This window comes from Belonocnema kinseyi, chromosome 6 (assembly GCF_010883055.1).
Source record: "Belonocnema kinseyi isolate 2016_QV_RU_SX_M_011 chromosome 6, B_treatae_v1, whole genome shotgun sequence".
Classification (NCBI taxonomy): Eukaryota; Metazoa; Arthropoda; class Insecta; order Hymenoptera; family Cynipidae; genus Belonocnema; species Belonocnema kinseyi.
This window is the reverse complement of record NC_046662.1, coordinates 26,700,278-26,711,705: the sequence shown is the minus strand read 5'-3', so window position 1 is coordinate 26,711,705 and position 11,428 is coordinate 26,700,278. Positions and strand designations below refer to the sequence as shown.

General features: G+C 27.3%; 1 protein-coding gene across 3 annotated transcripts in view; it reads left to right on the top strand.

Moving 5' to 3' along the window:
• The window catches only part of LOC117174746 (dynein intermediate chain 2, ciliary), a 31,715-nt gene that overhangs the window by 7,607 nt on the left and 12,680 nt on the right, over positions 1–11,428 (top strand). For all 3 annotated transcript variants that reach the window (XM_033364086.1, XM_033364088.1, XM_033364085.1), the window contains 7 exons: positions 1,452–1,553; positions 1,636–1,787; positions 5,026–5,109; positions 5,382–5,568; positions 5,642–5,803; positions 6,503–6,646; positions 10,198–10,304. In XM_033364086.1, the coding sequence (XP_033219977.1) occupies positions 1,452–1,553; positions 1,636–1,787; positions 5,026–5,109; positions 5,382–5,568; positions 5,642–5,803; positions 6,503–6,646; positions 10,198–10,304 (938 nt within the window). The remainder of the gene's footprint in view (positions 1–1,451; positions 1,554–1,635; positions 1,788–5,025; positions 5,110–5,381; positions 5,569–5,641; positions 5,804–6,502; positions 6,647–10,197; positions 10,305–11,428) is intronic.

Below are 11,428 nucleotides of genomic sequence, written 5' to 3'. Positions count from 1 at the left end.
AAATCTTTCTGAAATCCTTGAAAAATCATTGAAGTCCTTGTGAAGTCTCTTTGAAATCTGTCCGATTTTTTTATGAAATCCTTGAAATATATCCGCTGTCTTAGCGAAATATTTTTAATCTTTGTGAAATCTTTTAAATATTTGGGCATTCATTCAAATCTTTTTTGGAAATGTTTGTGAAATATTAAAAATATTTCTAAAAAATTTGGTAATATTTGTCGAATCATTGAAATCTTTCTGAAATCCTTGAAAAATCATTGAAGTCCTTGTGAAGTCTCTTTGAAATCTGTCCGATTTTTTTATGAAATCCTTGAAATATATCCGCTGTCTTGGCGAAATATTTTTAATCTTTGTGAAATCTTTTAAATATTTGGGCATTCATTCAAATCTTTTTTGGAAATGTTTGTGAAATATTAAAAATATTTCTAAAACATTTGGTAACATTTGGAATTTGGCAATTTGGTAATAATTTGGTAATATTTGGTAAATAAAAATTTGTCGGATCATTGAAATCTTTCTGAAATCCTTGAAAAATCATTGAAGTCTTTGTGAAATTTCTTTGGAATCTTTCAGAATTTTTTACTAAAATCCTTTAAATATATCCGCTATCTTTGTGAAATAATTGAAAATCTTTTCGAAATATTTGCTTATATTTGTGAAATTATTGAAATCTTGATTAAATCTTCGGCAGCCATTGAAATCTTTGTGCAATTTTAGAAATCTATCTGAAATCTGTTCGAACTATTAGAAATCTTTGGGAAATCATTGAAATCTTTGGGCACTTTTTGAAATTTCTCTGAATTTTTTGTAAAATAATTTTAAAATTTGTGAAAGTTCTTTAATCAAATCAAAATCTTTGTGAAATATTTTTAAAATATTTGCTTATATTTGTGAAATAATTGAAATCTGTGAAAAATATTTGGAAAATTATTCACGTCTTCGTGCAATCTTTGCTAAATATTAAAAATCTTTGGGAAATCACTAAAATATTTGGGAAATCTTTGGAAAATCATTAAAATATTTGTGCACTTTTTGAAATCTATCGGTGATATTTGTGAAATAATTGAAGTGTTTGTGAAATCTTTTTAATGCAGCCGAAATCTTAGAGAAATATTTATGAAATTTTTTCAATCTTGGGAAAATCGCTCAAATCTTTGCGAAATATTTAAAATATTTTTGAAGTAGTTAGAAATGTGTGAAATCTTTTGGAAATCATTGGCAATATTAATTTTATACCTGTATTTATTACTACCACTATTTATTATTTACTATTTATTGTTTATTTTCCTCTTCTGGGGAGATCGGTTACAAAAATGTTATTAATCCTTACAATAGGGAGTCTAAAATTTCAAAAATTATCCTCATAAAATTAAACGACGTTGCCTAAGGGATAGTTGCGATAGTATTAAATTTGAAAAAAAAATATTCTCTTTGATAATATTTGCGTGTAGTTGACACCCACGAAGAACGCGAAAAGTCAATTTCTGAAGAAGTTAACGAAGACATTGAGGGAGAGGATGAAGAGGACGAGTATATAGATGTTGAGGAACTAGGTAAGAGCTAAAAGAAAAATGTGATTTCTGATAACGTTATTATATTAATATCTAAATTTTAAAAAATTTTCTTTTCTAAAAGAGGATGAATCTGAAGAACAAGGGAAGGAATTTCAGCCTGAGGCAGAACCGGAACCGGATGAAGAAGAAATTGAAAAAGCGAAGCCCAAAAAAGTTCCGAACCAATTTAATTTCTGCGAAAGAGCTGCTTTGACTTACAATAATCCCGTGCGAGTATGTATTAGATCATTGAAAAATCTGCTTAAAAACTATATATAAACAGAGGTTTTTTCTTACTGAAAAAGTATGACTTTTTAAACAAAATTTTAACTTTTAACCAAATAATAAAATTTGTAACTAAAATATAATTATCAGGAGGAAGCAACTGCAAAAAAAGAATGATAAATGCAAGGCAAATAAATTACTAACAAGAATATTATATTAGGATGGCCGGAAAGCTGTATTATCAAAATTTCGAATTCATTGATTTTAACCAAAAGATATAGCTTTGTTCCATAAACGATTAATTTTAATTCAAAAGACGAGTTTTTAAACAAAAAAATATATGTCTTTTTAATGAAATAGTTAAATTTTCAACAACAAACTTGAATGATAAAAAAATAATTAAATTTGTAACCAGTTTCTTTAATTTTCAATTCCGAAATATGAATTTTCAATCACACGGTCGAATTAAAAAAATAATAAAATGATAATGAAAATTTTAAAAAATGTAATAAATTAGTTCAAATTTTTCTAGTTGAATTTTTGATTTAAAAAATTCCATAAACCAGTTAAACAGATAAATTTTGAAGCTACAAAGACGAAATTAAAAAAAATTGAATTTTAACCAAATACTTGAACTTTCTAACTACAAAGATAAATTTTTAACCACGCAGTAAAATTTTCAAACAAATAACATTTAAATTCAACCAAAAACAGTTGATATTTCCTAGAGATGAGGAAAAAAAACATGCAAAAGATTAATAAATTTTCAACATAGTAATTGAAATTTTAACGAATTAGTTGAATTTTTAACCAAAAAGATTAATTGCCAACTACAGTCATGAATTTTCCAACCAAATACGGAGGAATTTTCTTAACGTAAAAATGTTTCAGTCAAGAAAGAAAAATAAACTCAAGAAAATTGTTGAACTTTCAAGCCAAAAGTCGAATTTTCTGTAAAGCAGATCAATTTTCAACCCGAAAATATATATTAAAATAAATAGTTACATTTAATTAAAATTTCAACAAAATAGTTGAATTTTCAACCAAGCAGATTAATTTTCTACAAAAAAACAATTTTTAACTAAATTCATAAATTTCTAAACAAAAAATTAAATTTTCAACACAAAAAATAAACATTCATCAAACTACCTTAATTTTTAAGTAAAAAGAAAAATTTTGAACCAAGAAGATTAATTTTCTACCAAAAAAATCGAATTTTCAACAAACAAACATGATTTTTTGACTGAAAATGATCCATTTTTAACAAAAATAGGAAATTTAAATTTTCAGTGAAAAAATTAATTATTAACAAAAATAGGGAATTTTCAACAAAATATTTAATTTTGCAACAAAAAGAATTAATTGTGAACTACAGTCATGAATTTTCCAACCAAACGGACGAATATTCAAAATGTAAAAATTTTTCAGTTAATAAAGAAAAATAAATTCATGAAAATTGTTGAACATTCAAGCCAAAATACGGACTTTCTGTAAAACAGATCAATTTTCAACCGGAAAATATAATTCAAAAAGAAATAGTTATGTTTAATCAAACTTTCAACAAAATAGTTGAATTTTTAACCAACAAGGCGAATTTTCAATCAAGAAGATTAATTTTCGACCAAAAAAGCGAATTTTCAACTAAATTCATAAATTTCTAAACAAAAGATTATATTTTCAGCATAACAAATAAACACTCATCAAACTAGCTGAATTTGGAACTGAGTAGATTAATTTTCTACCATAAAACGCGAATTTTCAACAAAAAGCATGAATGTTTAACTCAAAATGATCAATTTTTAACAAAAAATGAAAAACTTAAATTTTCAGTACGAAAAATTAATGTTCAACAAAAAAAGGGATTTTCAACAGAATAGTTGAATTTGGAATCAAGAGGATCAATTTTTAACTACAATGATCAATTTTCCAACCAAATGGAAGCTTGTTCAAGAAAAAAAACGTCATGCAAATTTTTGAAATTTCAAGCCAAAGGACTAATTTTATTTAGAGCAGTTCAACTTTCAGTCCGAAAATATGAATTTTTGAAAGATATTTAAATTTTCAAACCAAAAGATGAACTTTCAGATAAAAAAATTAATGGAGTAGTTCAACTTATTGATCTTTCAATTAAAAAATATGAATTTTCAACCAAAAAAGATGTATTTGTAACGAATAATGTAATAGTTGATGTTTTAATCTACAAATATTTTTATTTTAAATAAAGAATGGTTCAATTCTAGCGGATTAATTTCAGCCAAACAGTGGCATTTTTGTCGAATTGAGATGAAATTTTGTTTTGTTTAAAAATGTCATCTGTTTTAGATTAATTTTTAAACCAAAAAGACGAATTTGAATATAAAATAGTTGAATTATCAGACAACAGAGATTTTAGTAGAATTTTCCAGACCAAAATATGCATTTTGAAATAGAATTTAATTAAATTTCCATCAGTTAAATTTGACTGATTTTCAGTAAAAAAGCTCAATGATTTAATTCAGTCACTCGTTTCTCACTTACTAAATTTGAGAGGGTATGTTCTTAAACACAATCAGTTTGATAATTTTAAATTAGAAATATATTTTTCACCTCAAAAAGAAACAATTTTATCGTAAGATACAAATGTATTGTCTTCATATTTCAAGAATTTTTATTTTTAAATTTATTACTTAATCATTTCAATAACAGGTAATTGTTTCAGGAACAGAAATGATTTCAATTATTTTAATATTTTGTATTTTTCCTAAAACTATTTTGAATGCCTACTTATAATAATTTATACTTTAAATCAATTTTTTTTAACTATTAAAGACATTCCCAGTGGGCACAAAGTTTGGCGACGTCTTTACGACATCTTTACTACAACTTTACGACATCCTATGTCCATGTCGTTAAGGTGTCTTTGCGATATCGTAAATAAGTCGTATGATCTGAGGATGTCTTTAAGATATCGCAAAGACACCGAAACGGCATGGAGATAGGCTGTCCTAAAGATGTCGTAACGATGTCGTAAAGACGTCGCAAAATTGTGTGCCCACTGGGTTGTTATCAACTTCGTTTTCTAACTAATAATTAATAACCCAGTATTAAATTTCAAATTTCAAAACTAAAATTGTTTGCAGATAAATTTCCGATTTTTTTAAATTATTTATTTATGATATAAAAGTTAATTATTTCAAAAAAAGTGTTATGGACGTAAATGTAGAGAAAGTGAAAAGGATACTAATTATTTTGTATCTCAACATCAAAGGATATGAGTACACAAACAGTTCCCCCACCAACTGCTACTTACACTGGTGAAGTTTACCAATGGACAATTTTCGACGATTATCAGGTATGATTAAAAATTTCCATATATTGGATTAATATTTTAGTAGTATAGCTATGGCGCTATGATGCTACTTACCGACCGATCAAGGTTTTGTTATATGCTAAGTTACCGACCTATGCTAAATCTACATTGCCGAATGATGGTAATTACCTGCGGTCGGTAACTTATCGTAGAACAGTGCCTTGCTCAACCGGTAAGTGGCTTCACAGCGATATAGCTATACTTCTTATTTATTATTAAAAATAGTATAAAAGTTCTTTTATTGTCGCTTATAGGAAGACTATGCTCGACAACAGAGAGAAAAGGAAAAAGAAAGAAAAGTTCCTTTACCGCAGCCAAAAAAGGAAGAAACGAAAAAAAAGACACATTCGGAAACTATGGCTGCAACAAACAGAATGTTAGAATCTGCTAAGACCTTGGAAAGAATGGTGAATCAGAATATATATGACGAGATATCGCAAGGTGGGAAAATTGAATTTTTAAAATTAATTTTTGTTATCAATTAAGAAAAATTTTAATTTTAATTTTTTTTAAGATTATAGGTATTGGGATGATCCAAGCGATGAATTCAAAGACGGAGAAGGATCATTATTACCTTTATGGAAGTTTAGTTATGAAAAAACGAAAAAACATGACGTTACAGATTTATGTTTTAACAGCAGATATTATGACCTGTTTGCGGTATCGTTTGGAGCAAGTATATCGAAAATTTTTTGTATTTTTTTTCATGATATTTGAAAATATCGAATTTAAAATTTAGGAATTTAAATTCAGAATAAATAAAAATTTATATTCTACTTTAACATCGAACTTTCAGATTTAGCTACACAATTCTTAGTTATTTAAAAAAATCTGAAGACTTTGGACAACAAATTATTAATTAAAAATTTAGATTAAGAAACTAAGCTAAAAAGAGAGAACAGACAAATGAGGCAATATCCAAATCTGCTTTCTTCTTTTTTCTTATTTATTTTATTTTAAATCCCAACAAAAAAAAAATGTTTAAAAAAATTTAGCAACGTTACATTTCTTTAGCACACTTTTCAAGACAATAAAAACATCCTGGTTAACTGATGGGTTTTGACTTGATCAAAAATTTAATTTTGTTACCTTGAAAAAGGCGTTGAAAAAAAAACAATGAAAGATTTTCGTGAATTATTTTTTTATTTTGAATAAAAAAGTAAATAAAAAAATGAGAGGAAAGAAGATGATTTCGAAGGTGCCTTCTTTTCCTTTCCTCTTTTTTTAGTTCGGGTCTTTTAATTTCAATGGAGACATTTACGAGTATATTGTCCAAACTTGATCTTTGAATTATTATTTCTTTATTAATTTTCATGACTTTTGTAATTAAATATACTTTTTTTTATTTTTAAAAAACCGAAAACTTTGATTTTAGTGTCCTTCGATAGTCCAATATCAACAGGGTCGGTTTGCCTATTCAGTTTGAAAAATCCATCCTACCCTGACTGGATTTGCCCAACAGAGTCACCCGTGATGTGTTTGGATTTCAGTACCCAGCATCCACACCTTTTGGTCATAGGTAAATAAAATGTGCCCAGTGGGCACAAATTTTGGCGACGTCTTTACGACATCTTTACGACAACTTTACGACAACTTTACGACATCATATGTCCATGTCGTTTCGCTGTCTTTACGATGTCGTAAAGATATCGTCAGATCATGCGACTTATTTACGATCTCGTAAAGACACCTTAACGACATGGACATAGGATGTCGTAAAGTTATCGTAAAGATGTCGTAACGATGTCGTAAAGACGTCGCCAAACTTTGTGCCCACTGGGTGACCCAGTGGGCACAACATTAATTTTATTAATGAATTATTTAAAAATTAAAACACTGTCTTTAAGACATCGTTACGACAACTTTACGATATCCTATGTCAATGTCGTTAAAATGTCTTTGCGATATCGTAAAAACATCGCATGATCTGACGATGTCTTCACGAAATCGTAAAGACACCGTAAGGACACGGACATAGGATGTCGTCAAATTGCCGTAAAGATGTCGTAACGATGTCGTAAAGACGTCGCCAAATTTTGTGCCCACTGGGAACCATTATAAAATATTTTTTTAGGGTGGTCGTTTTAATCGAAGAGAAAATTCGGCTGTCATTTCCGGGTTTTTTCCCTGGTTCGTAAACATTTTTGAGGGTCAATTAAATTTTAAAATTCGAACTCCAAAGCTGACTGTTTTTGCATTTGAATAAATGTATGACGAAATAAAAATTAAGGCACTCAAGATGAAACTCTTAAATTTTAAACTTCTAAAATTGAAGCTTAAAAGTTTTTTAATTCAAAATTCTTGTATTCAAATAGTCAATAACTTACACCTATAAAACAAAAAGTACTAACACTTTTCCTTTGAACAATTTAAAATTAAATGCATTTAAACTGAAAATTTTAGGATTTTTAACTCTTATAAATTGTAGACCTTAAAGATTCGGGTTCAGTTCCAAAAATATAAATCCATGTTATTCTTTTTAATGCTCTAAATTGAAGAATCAATTAATAAATTTTAAAAACTTTTAAATTATAGTATTCTAACCAATTTTAAGCTAGTACCATGAAAACTTAAACCATACCATTTTTTTTAACTGAACAATTTTTAGAATAAAAGTTGAATTATTTTTATTTTAAATAACTTAAATATCCTTCAGAAACTTGAAAAGTGTATTTCAAAGTCTTGAAAAATCTAAATGTGATTTCAAATGTTTTCAAATGTCAAATTATTATTAAAAGTTGTTATAACTTCTAAATATCTTTTAAAATGATTCGAATTTCAAATTATTTTGCAACATAAAAAATCATTTTCGATTTTCCTAGCAAACTTAAGAGAACGTTTTTATTCTTTTAAAGAATTTGACAATTCATAAGAAGCTTATGGAATGTTTTGCTCAAAATCTACAAAAATCTACATTTTATTTTAAATTAGACCATGGCTATTTTCAACAGAATTTCCGTACGAATAGCCGGATTTTGTCGGAAAACTCACTTTTTTTCAATTATTTGAAATCATTTCAAATTTTAAATTAATTTTTAATCTTTTCCAAACCTCAAAATATATGTGAAAAATATTTTAATTGTTCTACAAATAATAAGTTTTATTTATACATCTAAATTCAACAATTTCACTTAAAAATTTATAATTTCTTGAATAGAAAAATTAATATCACAACGTTCAAAGTTTAAAAATAGAAATTAAAGCTATTGATCAAGTTGAATCTTCAAATAACAGAAAATACTTAACGCCATTTCTGACTAGATTGAAAACGACCTTTTAAAATTTGTAAATAAAATTTTTGTGAAAAAAGATCTTCTCATTTCGCTTCACTGGGAATCAAACCAAAGAACTTCCGGGTGCTTTCCCATTAAGTTATTAGAGAGGTCGAAAGAAGAATCTTTTTTCAGAAATACACTGTATCTCATACCAGGTGTTACATTCATGACACTAGTAATTTAAAGGAATCTGTAGTATTATCAGAGCTAGTTACTATCGATCAGTGTAGATGTCATTCCACAAGCTGTAAAATTAGAAATCAAAACTATTGATCAAGTTGAATCTTCAGAAAAAAGAAAATACTTAACGTCATTTCTGACTTGATTGAAAAAGACCTTTTAAAATTTTTGAATCAAATTTGTAATAAAAAAAATATCGTCTCACTTCAATTCACTGGGAATCGAACCACACAACTTCCGATTGTGGGTCGAATCCCAGAGGAGCGAAGTAAGAAGATCTTTTTTCAGAAAAGTTTAATTTCTTTTGCCACTAAGGCCAATGAAACCGATTTAAAATAAACCGAATAAAAATTTTTTTATCAAAAATTCTCAAGTTCAAACACTTTGAATGTTTACTTGTTTAAGTGTTCCAAGATTGCATTTAAAAATTCTTAAAATTAAAAGTGTACGCTTGAAAATAAGAATCTAAAATTGACAATTTTGTTGATTAAAAGATTTTAAAGAAATCTGTTATATCATCCCAGATGATAACCTTACCATCAGTAGATCAACCCTTCAAACCATGAAGGCAGAAAATCTACACAATATCGATCAAGTTAAGAAGCTTCAGTAACAGAAAATTCTTAACGTCTTAATCAGACTAGATGGAAAATAATATTTTCCAATTAAAATTATTTCCTAAAAAAAAGATCCTACTCCATCTTCACTCCATTGGGAATCGAACCACAATACTTCTAATTTCCGGTCAGGTGCTTTTCCAATTAAGCTATTGGAGGGACCAGAATATCAACTCTTAATTCAAGAAAATAACGCTAATTTTTATCTAGGTGTTAATGGTACAAGTAATTCTTTTAAAGGAATCTGTTATATCATCATCAGTAACCTTACCGACAGTAGATCAACCCTTCAACCCTTTTGGCTCGATTCCCAATGGAGTATAGATGGAGTAGGATCTTTTTTTCAGGAAATAATTTTAATTTGAAAATAATTTCTATCTAGTCTGATTAAGACGTTAAGCATTTTCTGTTATTGAAGATTCTTAACTTGATCGATATTGTGGTTGATCTACTGTCATTAAAGCTACTATCTCTGATGATATAACAGATTCCTTTAAAATAATTACTTGCACCATTAACACCTAGCTAAAAATTAGCGTTATTTTCATGAATTAAGAGTTCCTATTCTGATACCTCTAATAGCTTAATTGGAAAAGTACTTGACCGGAAATCAGAAGTTTTGTGGTTCGATTCCCAATGGAGTGAAGATGGAGTAGGATCTTTTTTTCAGGAAATAATTGTAATGAGTAAAAGATTTTTGAATTACGCATTACAAACTGAATGATATCGTAATTAATGAAAAACTTCAAATAATTATTTTAAAAATTGTTAAAATCAAACGTAGACTGATTTTTGTTCTAATATTTATAAAATTTTCTGTACAAAAATATATTCACTGTCATTTCCCGGGTTTTTCAGGAAAAAAGATTCAAAGTCATTTTCCAGTTTTTCCGGTTTCCCGGTCCAGCGGCCATCATGATTTTCAATACACTATTGCAGATGTGCTAGTCAAATTCACTTTTTTAATTTTATCATGCATAATTATTATTATATTTTAGGCACTATGGATGGAGCAGTTGCTGTCTATAACGTTATGTTGCCGCCTACTGCACCACAGTATAAAAGCAATGATGTCAGTCAAAAACACGGTGGAATAGTTTGGCAGGTTTGAAATTTTTTTTTTCTTTTTTGTATCTTCAGAACAAATTAACGTGATTTAATTTTGTACATTTTTTTTAAACTAGAAAGCTCATTTTTTTACAAAAATATATAAATTTCAGGTAAATCAAAGAATATTTATTGTTCCCCAAACCATATGACCAAAAATATGGAAAACAGTCAAAATAAAATTTTTTTCCCGAAAACCAATCCAGTCACATTTTTTATATAAATCTGCCTAATTTTCTCTATAATTAAAATTTTTTAAAACTTGCGAAAGTCAGGAAATTTCTGTAACTTTAAATAAATGTCAAAAAAATTAATTTGAGATTGTTTTATTTCTTTTCTAAAATATTCTAATTCAAGTTAAAAATTTGAAAAGTTTAACATTCTGGTCTTTGAAAATTAATGGTCAGGGAAAAATTAGGAAATTTGTTAATGAACTTTTGCGGTAACCTTGATATAATATTCTTGCTATTAATTTATTTGTCTTGTACTTATATTTTTTTGCAATGGCTTCGTCCTGAAGATTATCTTTTTAGTTATAAATTTCATTATTTATTCAAAAATTTATCCTTTTTGGTTGAAAATTCGACAGTTTTGATGAAAATTCGTCTTTTTAGGTGGAAAATTAGAATATTTTCGTCGTAAAAAATATACTTTTTGTTAAGAATTCATATTTTGGTGTTGAAAAGTCAAACTGAAATCTATTTTGGATGAAAATTCAACTTTTTTTCTATTCTTAATTTGAAAATTTATCTATTTTAAGTTTTTTATTTTTTTAATTAACTTTTTTTTATTTTTATTTTTAAATCCAAAATTCGTAATTTTTAGTGAAAATTGCATGTCGCAGAAGATTTACTTTTTCTTTAAAATTCATATATTAGTGTTGAAAAGTCAACTAAAATCTTTTTTGCATGGAAATTCAAATATTTTCTTAAAAATTTGTCTTTCCAGTTTAAAAATTATCTATTTTAGTAAAAAATTTAGTAGAAATCTTATTTGGATAAAAATGCAACTTTTGGGTTTAAAGGGGCAGGGTCGGTAAGGCCGGTTTTTGGCCTAATTTATTTTTGGACCAAAAAATCTGAAAAAATCATGGTAGTATCTTATAAGTATCCCGAGTCGATT